The sequence below is a fragment of the Hyperolius riggenbachi genome, chromosome 5 (genome assembly GCF_040937935.1).
Source record: "Hyperolius riggenbachi isolate aHypRig1 chromosome 5, aHypRig1.pri, whole genome shotgun sequence".
In the NCBI taxonomy this organism is placed as follows: Eukaryota; Metazoa; Chordata; class Amphibia; order Anura; family Hyperoliidae; genus Hyperolius; species Hyperolius riggenbachi.
In genome coordinates this window covers 133,675,144-133,694,373 of record NC_090650.1, presented here as the reverse complement: position 1 = coordinate 133,694,373, position 19,230 = coordinate 133,675,144, and the positions used below count along the sequence as shown (strand labels likewise).

The 19,230-nt window shown below is 42.5% G+C and overlaps 1 protein-coding gene across 1 annotated transcript in view; it reads right to left on the bottom strand.

Moving 5' to 3' along the window:
- PIK3R4 (phosphoinositide-3-kinase regulatory subunit 4) overlaps positions 1-19,230 on the bottom strand; it is a 69,044-nt gene that overhangs the window by 27,021 nt on the left and 22,793 nt on the right. The window contains exons 4-13 of the mRNA XM_068236273.1: positions 18,296-18,878; positions 16,945-17,079; positions 14,832-15,053; positions 14,469-14,642; positions 11,574-11,719; positions 10,465-10,668; positions 9,801-10,002; positions 7,966-8,153; positions 5,878-6,088; positions 1,660-1,825 (exon numbers count right to left, since the gene is read on the bottom strand). Of these exons, the coding sequence (XP_068092374.1) occupies positions 1,660-1,825; positions 5,878-6,088; positions 7,966-8,153; positions 9,801-10,002; positions 10,465-10,668; positions 11,574-11,719; positions 14,469-14,642; positions 14,832-15,053; positions 16,945-17,079; positions 18,296-18,878 (2,231 nt within the window). The remainder of the gene's footprint in view (positions 1-1,659; positions 1,826-5,877; positions 6,089-7,965; positions 8,154-9,800; positions 10,003-10,464; positions 10,669-11,573; positions 11,720-14,468; positions 14,643-14,831; positions 15,054-16,944; positions 17,080-18,295; positions 18,879-19,230) is intronic.

Below are 19,230 nucleotides of genomic sequence, written 5' to 3'. Positions count from 1 at the left end.
AAATCACCCAGTGTGAAATAGCTCTAAGGAATCTTTTAGAGCAAAGTAGAAATGCCGGCTTTCAGACCAAAAAGAATGCTTTCGATTAAATCATCCTATATGCATACTTTATAGAAAGTTCCAAGTATACAATGTAAACTACTGGAGGGTTTATACTGATTCATGAGCTCCACCACAATCGATATTTGGCATTTTCAAAGCACTGAGTCACTTAAAAAACTCTTGTGCTGTAATTTTTTAGACAGACTTGGTACATTACAAATTTATTTAAAGACAGTGATCCCTTTCAAAGCTGCAAACTTCATAATTATGATTACACGAAGGCTAGAGTCTAACAAATGGGTAACATTAGCAGCAACTGAAAGGTGTGATGCATCTATATGGGTAGCTGGAGACAGGTAGGGTTGTCAGTGGTGTGAGGTTATAATTTCCATGCTGAGCTCAATGTACTCACATCATCGGGGGAAGCTAATGTGCAACAGACAGCATACAGGGCCATCATCAGGGCAGTACAAACAGTATTGCTGTAAGGGGCCTACAGATAGTCTGGGGCCTGCACAGTGGCAGCACAACATGGGCTCCAGATGGGGATAACTGTGGCTGTGGCAATTAAAAGCTCCCGCGGCATGGCCCCTTTAAACCACAGAAGTTCAGCTGGAAGAGGAAGGAGGATATTACAGTGTCTAAAGGCCCGCCCCTTAGCAGAGGCCAATCCCCCCCATGCCAGAATGGAAGCGACTACTAGAGCATGCAGCACCCTCCCTCAAATGGCTGAACAGGCCCCACCCCTCAAAGGAGGATGGAGGGAGGAGTGTGGTGAAGTTGGGACCCTGGAAGAGTGCCAGCAGGAGCTAGCTAAAGAGGCCTCATCCCCTGCATGAGAAAATAGGAGTGCCAGCAGCACAGGCTGCTTGGAACATCAGGCCACTTACCACCAATCTGCTAACACCCGGGATTATGTAAGAGCCTGATGCTTCATGATACTTCTATCTGTCAGTACTCATTAGCTAGCTGCCACTTCTTGTCAATCTGTCTGTCTGTCTCCACTCATCATCGGCTATCTGTCATTATGGTCATGCGCTATGTACTGCTACTTGCCATGCACAATGTACCACTACACGCCATCCAGTATGTACCACAGCTTGCTATTTACTATATCTTATCATCTGTTGGGTACCACTACTCGTAATATGCTATGTACCTTAATTTAGATTTTCTGGCTGCTGATACTAAGGGGGATTCCTGGCGCCTTACACCATCTAATTAATTTTAGCCTGTATTTTTTAATAAGATTGTTGGATGAGGACTGCTGTGGATTGTAATATTGGCGTGGGTGATTGGGTAGAGGCAAAGTTTAGTGAGGGGGGCCCAGTTGGTTTGTCAAGTATGGGACCCAAAAAAAAAAAAAGAAAAAAAGAAAAAAAACTAAAAAAAACAGTTCTGATGGCGGCCCTGACAGCACACACAACTATTTTTAACAGCACAATAATCACATGATTGTGAACCGCTCAGGGCTCTCTGGACCCAAACATCCTTGGGGTTTGCTTTATCCAGTTACATGCACAGCAATATTGCTGGGCAACCAAACAGCATGGTGTGAAGTTAGCCAAAATCTGTCCTTTTCTTCAAAATAACCTGGAGATGAACAGATGTGTATACCTTGTGGTAGTTGTTTTTCCTTCCATCTTCTGACTATTCCAGATTTTCACTGTCCCATCATTTGAACAAGTGGCAAAAATAGAATGTTCATCTGAGACTCGAATCCTGTTTACTGGGCCCTTGTGTTCATGCAAGTGGGCCACCAGCAAACCTTTCGGATGCCACCCTGAAATGATAACAAGCATAACACAACATTGGAAAATAACCCATTGTAGCTATGATGGCCATAATTCTATTGAGACATCAGAAAATAAGATTTAATGAACATGAATATTTGAATAGAATCAGTGTAGAGACAGCATATGAAGGCATTTGCACCCATGCCACTCAAATCACAGTAAAGTTCAACACCTTTGATTATTGCAGCGTTAATCCGCTATGTGGGCATTCCTGGGGCATGTATGAAAGAGAATAGCTGTAAAACTACAGATATTCTACTATTAGGCTCTATGTAATTAAGACTAATATTTTAGTATTGCCTAATCTGACGCCATTCTCACTTGAATTCTCCCTCTATACATAGTTACATAGTTATTTGGGTTGAAAAAGACTTGCGTCCATTGAGTTCAACCAGAGAACAAAGTACAACACCAGCCTGCTCCCTCACATATCCCTGTTGATCCAGAGGAAGGCGAAAACCCCTTACAAGGCATGGTCCAATTAGCTCCAAAAGGGAAAAAAATCCTTCCAGACTTTAGATGGCAATCAGCTAAAATCCCTGGATCAACATCACTGGGCATTACCTAGTAATTGTAGCCATGGATGTCTTTCAAGCATCTAAGCCCCCTTTAAATGCAGGTATAGAATTTGCCATAACTACTTCCTGTGGCAATGCATTCCACATCTTAAAGGGGAACTGAAGAGAGAGGTATATGGAGGCTATCATGTTTATTTCCTTTTAGACAATACCAGTTGCCTGGCAGCCCTGCTGATCCTCTGCCTCTAACACTATTAGCCATAGCCCCTGAACAAGCATGCAGCAGATCAGGTGTTTCAGTGGTTCAGACTTATAAGTCTGATCTGACAAGACTAGCTGCATGCTTGTTTCTGGTTTTAATCAAATACTACTGCAGAGAAATAGACCAGCAGGGCTGCCAGGCAACTGGTATTGATTAAAAGGAAATAAACATGACAGCCTCCATATACCTCTCTCTTCAGTTCCCCTTTAAATCACTCTTACTGTAAAGAACCCTTTCCTAAATAAATGGCTAAAACAATTTTTCTGCATGCGCAGTTCAGGTCCTCTAGTCATTTGAGAAGGCCTAGGGACAAAAAGCTCATCCGCCAAACTTTTATATTGCCCTCTGATGTATTTATGCATGTTAATTAGATCCCCACTAAGGCATCTTTTCTCTAGACTAAATAAACCCAGTTTATCTAACCTTTCTTGTTAAGTGAGACCTTCCATCCCTTGTATCAGTTTTGTTGCTTGTCTCTGCACCTGCTCTAAAACTGCAATATCTTTCCTGTAATGTGGTGCCCAGAACTGAATTCTATATTCCAGACAAGGTCTTACTAGAGAGTTAAACAGGGGCAATATTATGCTAGCATCTCGAGTTTTTATTTCCCTTTTAATGCATCCCAAAATTTTATTCGCTTTAGCTGCAGCGGCATGGCATTGAATAGGATTTTTTATCTTGTTGTTGATGAGTACTCCTAAGTCCTTCTCCAAGTTTGATGTCCCCAACTGTATTCCATTTATTTTGTATGGTGCTAGACCATTGGTACGCCCAAAATGCATGACTTTACATTTTTGAATATTGAATTTCATCTGCCATTTATGTGCCCATATAGCCATCCTATCCAGATACTGTTGCAATATGTCACCATCTTCCTGAGAGTTGATGATTCTGCACAATTTTGTATCATCTGCAAAAATACCAACATTGCTTACTACTGCATCTACTAGGTCATTAATAAATAAATTCAAGAGCACTGGACCCAGTACAGAACCCTGTGGGACTCCACTGCTAACAGTCACCTATTTTGAGTATGATTCATTGAACACAACTCTGTTTTCTGTCCATTAACCAGTTCCCTATCCATACACTCTGACTCTTCTACAGTCCTTGTATCCTCAACTTTTGTACCAGTCTTTTGTGGGGAACAGTGTCGAAGGCCTTAGCAAGTCCAAGTATATCACATCTACAGCATTCCCAATATCCACATTAGAGTTCATTACCTCATAAAAGCTGAGCATGTTAGTCCAACAGGACCTGTCTTTAGTAAGCCAATGTTGATGCTGAGAAATAAGATTATTTTCTACTATGAAGTCATGTATAGTATCTCTTAGTAACCCCTCGAATAGTTTGCATACAACTGATGTTAAGCTTACTGGTCTATAATTTCCTGGATCTGATTTTTTGCCCTTCTTAAATAATGGGAAAACATGAGCTGTACGCCAATCTACTGGGACTCTGCCAGTTGAAAGAGAGTCACAAAAGATAAGATAAAGGGGTTAATCTATGGTTGAACTTAATTCTATAGATGCCTAAACCCCTCCAACCGATGCCTAACCCTATCTACCCCCCCTTCCCCCGAACTGATGCCCAACCCTTAACCTCCCCAGGCGGTGCCTAACCCTTACCAACCCCCTCAAACCGATGCCTAACCCTTACCGACCCACCAACCGATGACTAACCCGTAGGGCCTGTTTCCACTACACGCAGATTGGATGCAGAAAAGACTCCAATGAATGCCTATGGGCCTGTTTCCACTAAACGCAATTTTTCTGATGCAGATTTTCCCATAGGCATTCATTGGAGTCAGTTTTTCTGCATCCATTCTGCATCCAATCCGCGTGTAGTGGAAACAGGCCTTTACCCCCTCCCCGGCCCCCCCCCCACACACAGCTGATGCCTAGCCCTTACTGACCCCTCCCCCATCTGATGCCTAACCCTTAAGGTGGCCATACACTGGTCGATTTGCCATCAGATTCGACCAACAGATAGATCCCTCTCTGATCGAATCTGATCAGAGAGGGATCGTATGGCTACCTATACAGCAAACAGATTGTGAACCGATTTCAGCCTGAAACCGTTCACAATCTGTTGTGGTGGTACTGCTGCCCCCGCCCGCATACATTACCTGCTCCGCCGGCGCGACTCCAGTCCCCCGGTCACCGCTGCTCTGTCTGCGCTCTGGTCTCCAGGTCCGGCATGCCTCACTTCTTCTAGCCCGGCAGGAAGTTTAAACAGTAGAGGGCGCTCTACTGTTTAAACTTCCTGCCGGGCTAGAAGAAGTGAGGCATGCTGGACCTGGAGACCAGAGCGCAGACAGAGCAGCGGTGACCGGGAGACTGGAGTCGCGCCGGCGGAGCAGGTAATGTATGCGGGCTCTATTGCGTCGGTCGTCGGGCACTCGAACACCGCTAGCGATGCGCTCTTTACCCGCGGGCGATCGACGGTTATTTTCCGCACGGCACGATCGACGGGATCGGACGAAATGGATCGAAATTCGGCGTGTAGCGTGAACGATTGGCAGCAGATTCGATCCCAGTGATCGAATCTGCTGTCGAAACAGGCGCAAATCGGGCCAGTGTATGGCCAGCTTTACTGACCCCCACCTAACTCATGCCTAACCCTTACCAGCCTCCTCAACTGATGCCGAAACCATACCAACTTCCCCAACCGCAAGGCACCAGCCATTATTAGCCACATCTGCTATAAGTAGTCTACGACACCCAAATTTCCAGATACAACCTCTAATCGCAGCTATTAACATGGAGGCCTATAGTGGCGCCCAAACTTTTCCTGCACCAAATTTCCTGCTTCTTTCCTGGGAAGGTAAAGGTACCCAAAGCTTAGCTTTCTTTACACAGAAATAATGTAAGCACGACCTAGCAAGATTTCAAACACAAGGCTTCCTCTGACCTTTTCAATTCACAACCTATGCACACAGAAACCAGTCTCAAACAAAAGGAGGTTTGTGCACCAATTTGTGTATGAAAAGAGCAGAATCTAATGAAAATGTAAAATTTCACTGTAGGCAGAAATGTTTCCTTAGATCTATGTAGGCGCTCAATTAAAGAGCTTTTGCCAAGGTGTAGTAATTTCCTGAACCACAGACTATCACTTCTATAAACTGTAATGCAGACTGTTCCCATCCCCTTTCAATCTACAGCAAAATGAAAAAACATAGCAGGATGTTAAGGCTCAATAGGTAACATAATAGAGGATACCACAAACATATCATTGGCTGGTAGTAAAATTGACATGCCTGTTGGTGGTGGTTTACTCTCCCACTCTGCACTCTCCATCATGTACTTGGCTAATCTTTCAGCATTGCACTGCTCCCGCTTCTGTTGAACCAGCTGCTGAAGTTCACTCTTACAAGTAGTCATACGGATTTGGAAAGCTGAAGGTTGAGATGTGCTGGTATAGATCTGCAGGGTGGGCCGCCTTGACTGGATTCCAGTTGCCTCTGTTGACTAGAAAAAAAATAAATAAATAAAATCTTAACGTGTACCTGAAGGAAAAAGTGCCCGATTTAGGTACATAACTTAGTAGAGTGAAGCCTCTGGATAAACCAGAGGCATCCCCCTCCTCCTTGACTATTCCTCTGCTAGGACCATCCTGAAGCTCATCAGCAAGCCCTTGTCGACAAAGCACAGCCGCACCGTGCAGGCAGCTCGCATCCAAGCAATAGCATGGAGCCGAACAGGCTGCTTTTTTGCCAAGCGGTGACTCGGGGCAGTGTGGCCACGGTCTTTCCCATACGGGAGCACGCCTGCGAGCTTTGTGGGGTCCCAGTGCTGGAATGGTGATTTGGAGAGGGACCGGTGAAAGAGGCATACCGCTACCAAGGTAAGTTTCTAAATTTTTGCCTTAATCACGCAGGTTTGCAGTGATGGTGTATAATTTTGTGCAATACGTTGCTAATGTGTGATGACATACAATAGAAAAAATAAAAATCTGGAACCATCACTAAGTACCTGACTCACCATTTAACTTTCAGCTAGTAGACAAAGTATTAAATGCTGTCTTCACTGTTAAGGTGCCTGATTAATGGTCCAATTTGTGGGTAACGATCCTATTCTCGATCAGACTATTTAGATTGTATTGTATGAAAGCAGAGAAACTGGTGGGTCCAATTAATCCAAAAAACAATTAAATTATCAAAAATTTCCTTTAAGAACTGGTCGATCAGTGTGGCAGATTTTTTCATAGATACAATCACAACTGGTTTTCATTTTGGAAATAGTTTAGATCCTATAAGGCTGTGGATTGATTAAATACAATATTCTCTCTCTAAAAATCGCTTACTAAAAATATGATTGTTCACTAAAAATTGCACCATTAATGGGCACCTTTAGTAGTAAAAGTTTAAAGCTGTGCAAGTCTATCAGCATTTTTTCTCCTACCTTACAGCGCCCCTCCCTCCCCCCCAACACATTGAATGGCCAATACTTCCCCCACCCCCTTTCATTCATACACCTATGTGCCCTCACCTTCTGAGCACGAAGCAGGTGGTTTTGGCAAAAGTTGAGCGCCGCTATAACACTAATGCTGTAGTGACAGCCCCGTGCAAGTTTAATTAGGGGTTCCGGCAATTGCAGGACCCTGAATGACTTCTCTCTCCAAGTTGCTATGAATCAAAGGGGGAATAATATTTAATGGCGCCGGGAATTTGAGAGGCGGCACCCTGTGCCCAGCTCACCAATGGCAGTATAATACATATGGTCTGATTAGATCAGGTTTCACCTGCTTGCACTAGGGATAGCTTCTGTCTGTCCAGATCATATCCCCGGACCACATCAATCTCCCACAGGGAACAAAAGAGAATTTGAATGGCAGGTTGGATCAGTTCCCTCGAATAATGCATAATAAATTCTCCCAAACTCCAGTACTACATACCATGAAACCACTCCCCTCTGTGGCACCCGCTTGAACATGGTCATATATCCACATTTTACCTAAATAAGGTATATAAGGACATCACAAACCAGTGAGGTGAATGTGTGGGAGGCAGCCCTACATTATGTTGTCAGGTAGAAGGCTGGTGCACACTACAAGAGATTTTTAAGCGCTAGTGATTTTAAAAGCTCTTGCTAATGCAATGCTATGGGGGATATTTACAAAATCACATCGCTCCAGTGAGAACACACACATAGGATTACATTAGCAGGAGCTTTTAAAATCACAAAGCGCTCAGAAAAGCTCTTGTAGTGTGCACCAGCCCTGAGGGAGGAATAAAAAAACAATTATTCTTGTAAGTGGGCTTTAAAACCAATTAAAAAAAATGAAAACTAAACTATTGCCAACTAGTTTAGGTCCTAATCCCCAAAGCTTTTTTTTTAGTTTATACCTGTGGAGAAGAAGAGAGAGGAGCATTGATTGCTGCAGAAGACTCAGAGCGAAGAGGTTTTATGTTCTCCTGCTCGGCAGGAGGCAATGTTCTAGCTACACCTTGGTTTAGGTTTGCATGATCCATACCACCAAACATGCTCTTCCACTCTTCATTCACATTCGAATCTTGCTTCATATGCTTTCGAGCTGCAGGGGAAAAAAACAAATAAACACTGGGTAGTATTTATAAGATAACTACATGATTTCCAGCACATCTTTGCACTGCGAGCTCAAGAAAATGAATTGTCAAACTATGCAAACAATTATAGAAACATGTTGCTATTCAACAGAGTGGGGAGGTAAAAAGTCAGCAAGGTAGGGAGGAGTACATCAGATGCTCCCTAGTAACCTTTCTGGTGATGCCCTCAGAAACTGTGTGAACAAGTGGTATTTGTATGCAAAACAGAGGTTTGGTCCAGCCACCTCTTGCCTGAGCATTTTAGGATATTTCTGCCTCTCTTTGTGGAATCCTCACTGCATTGGAATAAATAACTTGTGCACAGGTTGGTGCTGTCAAACCTTCTTTTCACACCAGTACCATATGCTCATCCATCAAATGACAGTGCACATCCTATGAGTAATCAAGGTTTCCTGACACAGCAGCTAAGCCAGATGGTTCCCCATTCACACCAAAATCACTATTTAAGGTTCTCAGGTGCTGATACCATTTTCAGACTTCGCTTGTCCTTGATGATGCAGTGTTTGCTGTGCCTGGTAATGTTCCTAGTGGTGTACCAGATGCAAGTTATCTCACCCAACCATTTTCTGCTCAGACTGGATAATGAGCTCATGTTTGTAGGACTCAGAGTGCAGGGTTCTCTAGCAGGTAGTAGTACATGATCAAATATTGCATCAAGCAGTACAAAGCTAGCAGCAGTGGCTCAATAGATATTAGATAATCTGGTGGACATTTAATATCAGAGAGATAGCAAACATTCCTCTGTTGCACTGATGTAGGTTCTCTCAACCAAGGTTCTATGGAACTTTGGAGTTCCTAAAAGACCCTGCAGGGGTTTCCTAGCAATTTACCCTAATCAAGAGAAGGTGTCTAAAGAGCCTCTCTCAGCTTATTTTTGTCTTCTTCAGTCACTGTCTGCTCTTCTTGAAGAGTGAAGAGGATACTGAGGAATCAAGCAGGTTACTGTAACCAACAAGATCATGCTAATCTCTGCAAGAGGAAGTCACTGCACTGTATTGATGGGTTCTAAAATTATTTCCAGTATAAACAGAGGCACGACAACAGGTAGCCTAAAAAAGTGGGGGGTGGGTCTGAAAAAAAAGGCACAATATATATTGGGGGCACTATAAAAAGGTGCAATAAAAATGGGCATCGGTACCATAGAGAGAAAAGATACAAAAAGCACTAGAACAGGAAGACAGGAAAAGGGGGTAAATAATGATCAGGGCCCAAATTTAAGTGCACCAACACTTTAAAGTAATTTATAATGCCAGCTAAAAAAAATAGGTTTTATGAAAACATTTTCATGAGTATGCCCCTTGCGGCCACTGTTCCTGAACTGTTCTCCTGCAGGCTGGCTCAGAAACCATTTAGAGGTCCAAGACGGTCTGCAATCAGCCACATCCCTGTACCGTCACTGCTCATTTTCTCTGGGACTGTGCCATTGTTAGACTATTTGAGAAACAAATTAACAAGTTTAGTTCCTCTTTAAACATTTTGTGCTTCTGGTGGCCGATGGTTTTTCAGTCATATCTGCTCTGGAGGAGGAAGTGGAAATTTCCTCTTATAATTTTCTATATACGAAGGGAACTTTCACAAGTGACCGTATTACTCACTGCGTTTATCTTCAGTGTCAAGCTTTGTTTTCCCAAGCTCAGCATGCCTTCCACATATTCCCAGCAACTGTAAATCAATGACCCCTTTTACAGCGCTCTCGTGCATGTGACTTTGATCAGCGACATTTGCCTTTGCTTTGTTTGACTTCAACATAAAATCTTTCAGTGCCAAAAGCTTATCTTCTTCTTCCTCTGTCATTCCCTGTACATGACAAAAATAAAGTGCATAAATATTCAAATTATGATATTTTAAAAGTATTTTCAAAAAAAAACTGGTCGGACCTGGGGGAGATACTTTTAGAAAATTGTCCGGTGAGTGTAAGGACATATCAAAGTATACGTGCGTATGCTCAAATGTATACCCACAATCTCTTTTCAGTGTCCTTTTAAATAGTAAACAGTGGTCAGATCATGCTGTGCATACCTGACTACCATATAAAGGCAGTACTCAGCTGAAATGCATATGTTTGATCAAAGAACAGTAACCACAGGTGCAATACGCAGAGAAGGCTTAACGGGGCTGAAAAGGCTGCATACCCCAATCTAAAACATGGGTAATTTACTAAAGAAGAGTCCCAACAAGGGCTATTAAATAAACAATATACCAGTAGTCCCAAGAAATAAACTGTTTAAAAAAAAAAAAAACAACAACAAAAAAACATACTTGTGACAAGAGCTTCTTCAAAAGTTGAGCAATAGCCGGATCTTCAGCAGGAGGGCACTCAGGTAAAGTACCATTCCTCTTCTTCTGACGCATTTGGAGATGTCTAAAGAGACTTGCAATGTCCTTTGACCGTAAAGCATAATCAAATATTGAGCGGCTTACAGGTTCTTTCAGCACGCTCAACAACACAAGTTCCTTTTCTATCTGTTAACACAAAAATGAACAGAATGAAACAGTAAATAACCAAGATGCAAGAAGAAATAAATTATATAATGCTTTCAGGAATAATTCATATTTGCTAGGCAACCTCTGCTATGCAGATTTCATGTATATGTTACGGCCAGAACCCGAAGTTTGGCCAGAACTAGAAGTGGCCGGCCACTTCGGGTTCTGGCCGGCCAATGTGCGAACTGGCCGCTGCGCTGCGGCCAATGTGAGAAATGCAACAATTCCTGTAAGGTTAATGGGATGTTGTGGCCGCAGCGCAGCGGGCAAATGTATCACACATCTTACTTTATTCAATGACATTAAGCCGCCCGGCTTTTTCTCTGCCTCTCTCCTCCCCCCCCCCCCCCCCCCCGCCTCTCTCTCCTCCCCCCGCCCCTCTCTCTTCTTCTCTTATGGGCAGCCGGGCGGGGACACGCGTGTCCCTCCGGAGTCGTTCGTCGCGGCAGGGGAATCCTGCCGTTCTTGCAGAGCGGGTGCTGGCAGAAGCAATGTCTGCAGCCTCCCCGCTCTGCTCTCCTGCCGCGACGAACGACTCTCCTGGACACGCGTGTCCCCCGCCCGGCTGCCCATAAGAGAAGGAAGAGAGAGAGGCGAGGGGAGGAGAGAGAGGCGAGGGGAAGAGAGAAAGCGGGGAAAAAGCCGGTCGGCTTAATGTCATTGAATAAAGTAAGATGTGTGATACATTTGCCCGCTGCGGCCACAACATCCCATTAACTTTACAGGAATTGTTGCATTTCTCACATTGGCCGCAACGCAGCGGCCAGTTCGCACATTGGCCGGCCAGAACCCGAAGTGGCCGGCCACTTCTAGTTCTGGCCAAACTTCGGGTTCTGGCCGTAACATATATAAACATTCAACTACCCTGTGAGGCAGAAGCATACCTGAATTATAGGCTGTGTGATGAAAGGATGCAGGTAGGGCATTAACTTACAGTAAACATCAGCAATATTCAACTGCTGAGCAACTGTAGTAATAAAACCCACAGCTCCATACCGTATCCACAGGTTTGGATGGCATAAAAAAGGGGCTGAAAATAAAAAAAAAAAAATATTAAATACACAAAAACAGTGATAACGAAATGACATGTCAGTACACACATACAACAGCTACTTTAAAAACCACACATTAGACTGTTATCTATCATAACAATTTTCCAATGAGCCTGTACCTGCAGGCAATATTGAAATCATACTCAAAGAAAGATTGTGACTATTTACTATGTTCTGATACACCAAACTTTGGAACTGAAAAAGGGCATACTTTTTTCCTCCTGACTGTAGGTCTAGTACTGTGGTCATGCTGGCTGGCGAAACGGTCAATCATTATCTGACCTGTAACTTGTCCAATTTTAGAACAGATCCAAAAATAGAAAACTGCAATTGACATCTTCCACACCTTTAAATAAAGATCAGACAAACTAGGCTTTAGCCTCATACACACATAGGAGTCGTATCAAAAGCAGGGATCGAGAGTCGATACCTTGAGCTACATTGCAGGTCTGAGGCTGTACAGTGGCATCACTAGCAACACATTCTGTTGCTATGCGGGGAAAGGAAGGCTGAAGGAATGGCACGTGAGGCGAGTCTTGAGAAACGTGTCATGCTGCGGGCGTGGAGAGAGCAGAAAACAATGGTCTCGGACATTTTTCAGCCAAGTTGATTTTCTAGGCTGAGTCGTCAGCCAAGGCAATTGGGGACTGCCTTTTATACACTAGATTCTCCGTAGAGGTGGTAGTTATGAGCTGCCTTGGCTGAGCTTTAACTAGCCTGTGTATGAGGCTCAAGTTTGCTTGAAATTACACGATTTAGAGACAAAGGGCTTGAGGCACAAAAAAAGTGCAGTAACACTGCCGTGCACAGACAGATGTGTAACTTAAGTTGCACTATTAGCACGCGAAATGGTACTTGAGTAGAGCGACCATTGCTACCTTAACACACGTTAGTAGTGTGCATTACCTTAGCAACGGTCGCACTACTCGAAGTACCGTGGGCCAAGCTAATAATAATAAACTCACAAAACATGCTGCCGGTAATATTGCCATGTCTGTGCATGGCAATATTACCTCACTTTTGTGCATCAAGCTATCAATAATCAATCAATAAGTAACAAGTATAAATACATGCAGGGGCAATATAGAAGCTTGGAAAATTAACCATTGATTTCTAGGACTGTACCAAGGACAAGTGGATATGAATGGTTTCTGAATAAAAGGAGATTTCACCAAATTATTAAAATTTCAGCAGCCTCACAATGTTCTAAAATAACTAAGGTCAGGGCTCTAACTTCCTAACACCTAATAAAGATTTAAAAAAAATCCAGGTTTGCTGAATCTCTTATGTGCTTTACGGTTTTCCAAGCTTAGCATGTGTACAAGAAATCCCTTTGTGAAATTCCTTGCTATGTCCAAGCAAACCCCACCCGTTTATAATTTCCCTTCCAAAGTAAACTAAACTATTCCCCCTCCATGGCATAACAAGATCCCCATTTAATGAACGCGGACAATGTAAACAAAATAACAAAACAAAATCTATTATCCTACAGGTCATAGGAATCCCTTTCAATATATTCATGTAACGAAAAATTCAAGTACCTAAATACAACACAAAAAGACTATCCTGAAATGAAGTCCCTGAAATAAATAGGGTTGAGATTATACCAACTGCTATGTAATCTCGGTATCAAGGTAGTTTAAGTGCAGTCATGTTGGGCACCCCCCATTTAAAGGATACCCGAAGTGACATGTGGCATGATGAGACAGACATGTGTATGTACAGTGCCTAGCACACAAATAACTATGCTGTGTTTCTTTTTTTCTTTCTCTGTCTGAAAGAGTTAAATATCAGGCATGTAGGTGTCTGACTCAGTCCTGACTGAGCCAGGAAGTGACTACAGTGTGACCCTCACGGATAAGAAATTGCAACTATAAAACACTTTCCTAGCAAAAAAAAAAATGGCTTCAAATAGCAAGAAAGAGATAAAAAGGGGAATTTCTTATCAGTGAGGGTCACACTGTTGTCACTTCCTGTCTGAGTCAGGACTGAGTCAGCCACTTACATACCTGATATTTAACGCTTTCAGACAGAGAAAAAAAAAAGGAACACAGCATAGTTATTTGTGTGCTAGGCACTGTACATATACATGTTTATCTCATCATGTCACATGTAACTTCGGGTATCCTTTAAGTGAATGGAGAAGCAGTTGACCAAGGACATAGGTATCCTGCGCTGGAATAGCTTGGCGCTTATCAATTTGCTTTGGCCCAAAAATGTTCACTTCCTATATGAATGCTTCTTGAATGCAGTAGTGTTTACTGAACTGCAGGTAAAATTAAGAAAAAACTCACTGATACTTCACTGATGTACTTAAAGGGAACCTAAACTGAGAAGCATATGGATTTTTCCTTTTAAAATAATACCAGTTGCCTGACTCTCCTACTAATCCTGTGTCTCTAATACTTTCAGCCACAGCCCCTAAACAAGCATGCAGATCAGGTGCTCTGACTGAAATCAGACTGGATTAGTTGCATGCTTGTTTCAGTTGTGTGATTCAGCCACTAATGCAGCCAAAGAGATCAGCAGGACTGCCAGACAAATGGTATTGTTTAAAAGGAAACATCAATATTCCTCTCATTTTAGTTTCCTTTTAAAGAGGAACTGTAGTGAAAATACAGGGGACATCAGCTACTGATTGGAATGAAGTTCAATCCTTGGTTAAAGTTCCTCTTTAAACTACCTATTTCAAGAGTAACCTGAAAAAAAAAAAAAACCTTTGCTTACCAATGTCACAAGAAAATTCATAGATGTGTGGTTTCTGAAGTAGGCCTAGCTGGCACATGCAAGTCAGAGCATTGAGAGCCTTAAAGATCACAAACTCTTCTACATCACTCAGACCTTGTTGGAGAAGTGGCTTTAGGATAGAAGAACTCTGCCATCCAACGTATGCTGCTACACCTGGAAAGAAAGCAACAGCTCAACAAAGGTAGGTCAATCTAGCTACAACCAGGTAAACCAATCATTGTCAAGGGCATTCCAATGAGCTATATTTAGAAGATAACACAAAAGAGAAAATGGACAGCAAAACAGCCTGAAGCACCTACTTAGTTATTACATTTTTTTAAACCAGAACAAATAAGTACATACCTACAATACTGTCAAAAAATGCCCCTCTAAGGTGCCAATCATTTTTGTCATTGAGGAAAGTGATCATGTGGGATAGAAGAACATCGTTAGCTTTTTGTCGACCGAAGAATACACAGAGCCTGGTGATGCCACTCTCCATTAGTGTCTGCTTTACTATGTTCTCCGGATCACTAAGCAGTGTCACCACCTTCTGCTGGACCATCTCGTGTAAAGCCTGCAACTCTAACCATGACAGCACAGAGGCATTAATACAATAAGAAAACAATGTATTGCAAATGAAAGGACTAAAAAAAAAAATACATGGTTCACAAAAAAATGTAAAACATAAGGTTAAAATATATAGCAAATAACTTTATAAGAAACCAGAAGCGCGTACATGCATGCAATATAGGCGCAAGGAAAAAAGGAGTGCCAGATAATAGAGACGGTAATTCTAAGATATTCTATGCCTGAGAGTAGGATATTGGTAATTATATTATATTGGTAATTATACTGATATTCTATCACATCCTCTGTTCCCCAATTTTCACACTAACTATCCCCCACCTATGCCTAAAGGGGACCATACACTTGTCGATATAAGCCATTGATCGATCGGAAATCGATTCTATCAAATCTATCGATTGATTGATTTGCGGCCGATTTCGATCGATTTGATCTGACAGGATGGAAAATCTAGGTTGATCTGTTGCTGGCAGCAGATCGATGGCCCATAGAGTTGCATTGGGTCCAATGGTCCAATAATGCATTTAGATCGATTTCCAATAGATTTCATTCTGAAATGTATTGGAAATCTGTTCCTACTGTGAGGCACACATCAGGCAGATTCTTGTCTCACATCAGATAGATTCCACCTGACAGGCATCTGACAAATTATCTGATGGTCAAATCTGCTGCAAATCTATAAGTATATGGCCACCTTTACACCAATCTTCCCCACCTACTTTTAACACTAATCCCAGTAATTACCCCACTCAGGGACAGATCAATAATCAAAACCCCCCACTGCTCTCAACAAGTAGCTATATAGCTGTTCAAAACACATGCTTGCTGCCGTTCCTGCAGAGTTCCGCTACACAGTAGCAGAATTCCACTGCCACTATTTTGCCTGGGGGCTTTTGGCATCCACCATTTTTTCCGACACCCAAATTTCCGGCTATAGCTAGCAATTGCAAAATGTAACATGGCCGCCCTAAATTCTCAGATTCCAACCAGAGGCAAGCAAGATTTGCAAGCATAGCCATCCCCATGAAAGATATACAAGTCTGGCAGTCATGCTGTTCTTTTGGCCTATGTAGTTTCTTTGTCAAACACAGGGGCATAACTAGAAATCACTGGGCCCTCATGCAAAACTTTGGAAGGGGCCATCCCGCTAACCCCCCTTCCCCATGCTTTCTGCACAGGTAAACTGAGAACCAATACTGACAGATGTGTGCCCCAGCCTCAGCTTATTACATTCTGTCCATCTATAATGGAGCAGTATGACTCCTTATCAGTGGCTGAGCAGATGCAGTCATTAGAACAATTGTGCAGAGAGCAGAAAGATTTTCTCTCTCCGTGCACTTAGTTGTCAGTCTCTCAGGACAGGGAAAAAGAACCCCACCCCCCCATCCCTTGCAGAGTCTATTGTTACGCCCCTGGTCACACATCTGCAAATGTATGCATTTACTGGAGTCAGGACAAGCCATCTGCAGATTAGCGATAATACAATCAGCTATGGGACCTTCCAAGAGCCACCACTCCAGTGTTCACCGATACAGAACAAGTATACTGATCAGATTTCCTGTCTCCACTGGCTGCATGCTTGTTCCAGCTGTGTGAAATAAAGGAAACTTGGAAAACTTCATTTTCCTCTGTTTACATGTTTCTGAAGTAAAACAATTAATAAACCAGCTTTAAGGTTGAATTTCATGCAGAGTTTTGCACTCTATAACTTGCCCAGCTATGGGTGAAGCATCCAAACACAGTATAATTCCTCCAAATTTATAATATTTAAATTCATATTGGAAGTCCAAAATTAGTGATTTTCTTAGATAGTAGGGTTTATGTAACACTATATTGTAGAATATTGTCAGTTGAAGCACTTTTGTGAAGCAGACGGGCTAAGATATACCTGTATCATAGCTCTCACTGGGGTGAGACACCTCATCTAGCTCCTCACTGCTGGGGTCATTCTCCATGCTTAAGTTTTTCAGCTGCACCAACTCTAAAAACCGTAGGGCAGTCTCTGCCAGTAAAGCTATATTTTCTATTTAAAAAAAAAAAAAAAAAACACAGGGGAAGGGGAAAAAAACACAACAGTAAAAGCATGATCTTTTAAAATTACAATGAAAAAAACATGTATGCAATAATACCACAACTATAGATCTAAGCATTTTATAAAAGTTTATTGTATTAAAATTTTATATAGTATAGACTTTTTCTGCAGGACATCAAAATACTCACATCCCTAACTGTCCATCACTCTTACAGCTCACTGAACACTGTATTTTTGTTTTCCTAAATGGGGAGGTTCATAATGGTATGTGCTGTTGGGGGACAGGGATTAGCACTATTACTTACCTACAAGGTGCTGCTCCTGTGGCCCCCGGCCCGTACGGTATATGCCATCTTCTGACGGTATTTGCAATTCCTAGCGGAGTCATGCGCACACCGTGATGCATGCTGGGGGATGTAGTCCATGGATGCAAGTACAGCTTTGTACTCGTGTGACTCTGACGAGAATTACAAATGCCAGCAGAAGCTTATGGTCAGGTAAAGAAGATGGTGCATGTCGTACAAGCTGATGTATGGGCAGATCAACCAAAAGACAGAGCTATCTCTGATCAAACATCACACCCACAAATGCGCCAGCAACCACATGGGACACGTGTAGGTAGACAGAGCATGGAGCCAGCGGTGAACACTGACAGGTAAAGTATACTGCATGGGGCAAAACCCCCTGGGTTCCATCGCACTCGTTGCTTGTCCTGATATCACATGCCGTTACCATCTTGCAGCATATCCGATCCATAGGTGCGACCAATTTTGGCATGAAAATGGTGGCATCCTCAATCAGGCATGATTTTGGTGGCACAGATTTTCAGCAGATTATAATCGAATCGGATGGTTGACCGGCAGCTAAGTTGCCTGATGTAGGGCCACCTTTACAATATCTTTGCCCAAGAACTCTGCCTGGCTACAAATGGTACATAAATATCATAGGCAATACTTGATATTTACCTGAATTTTTAGAAACTGTATACTATACTGTATATTAGCACTGAACGTAATATGTGACAGTGTAGGCAAATGAACTGGCACTAATGTCGAGCAATCATGCAACATAAAAGAAAACATAAAAAAATAAAGAAATTATTCTGAAAATGATAGGATGGTAAGAGTTCATTGCATCTAGTGAATTACTCTCATACAGTGCACAGTAAAATAATAATAATTTAGTAAAGTGAGTAGAATTTTCTCACCTGCATAGGCCAGTCTCACGATTGTAGCCTCATCCTGAGCCAGATGGGCTATACCAGGTAGGATGTACTCTGGGTAAATATTAATGTCATTTCTGGGCACCTCCTTGACCAGGGCTAATACTTTGGTCAATGTTCGCACGGCCTCAGCTTTCACCCTAGGCACAGAGTCATTACTGAAGTGCAATAGATATGGCGTGATGCGATCCAATAAAATCCCCACACTCAGTCGTGGAGCAAGATGGAGAATAAGCTCCAGAGCTGCCAGCTTAGAGTCACAGTACTTCAGAGTCTGCAAACAGGAGGTAATCACTGAGACAAGGATAAGGAGGCCATTATCTTTGGATTCATTCTCCACATTCTCACTTCGGTCATCTCCACAAAGGTTATGGACAATATTATCCAAATCCTTACGGATAACCAGAATACGCTCATCGGCAGAGTTGAAGGTTTCCTTAGCAAATTGGGCCATATATGGCTGCAAAAAGGAGTAAAATATTTCCGGGAAGGCATTGCCCTTCTGTTGCTTCAAGTAATCTTCCGCGGCCAATTGCTTTTCATGCTCACGACGAATCATTTGCGTCACCTTCCAAAGAGATTTAAACATTTCATTATAACTGTTTAAAACTGGTTCAAGTGTACATTAATAGAGAAACCGAACAGTGAACAATAAGAATTTGAAGTGTGACTGAAATATGAAATGTAAAGTGCCCAAACTCGATAGGGTGCAGCCAGCGTCAATAGGTTTTGGAAGTGATAGGAACCTTCCACTCTTCTGTAACTCCACTACTTGGACTCCCAAATATTTGATGCAAGTCTCAGAATCAATCTCAAGATTTTCATAGTCACTCCTGCTCACATATGACCATTACACAGAGAATTGAATGTGTGCATTAAACACCAAGTGAACACCTGACATAACTGGCTAAGCAAATTTG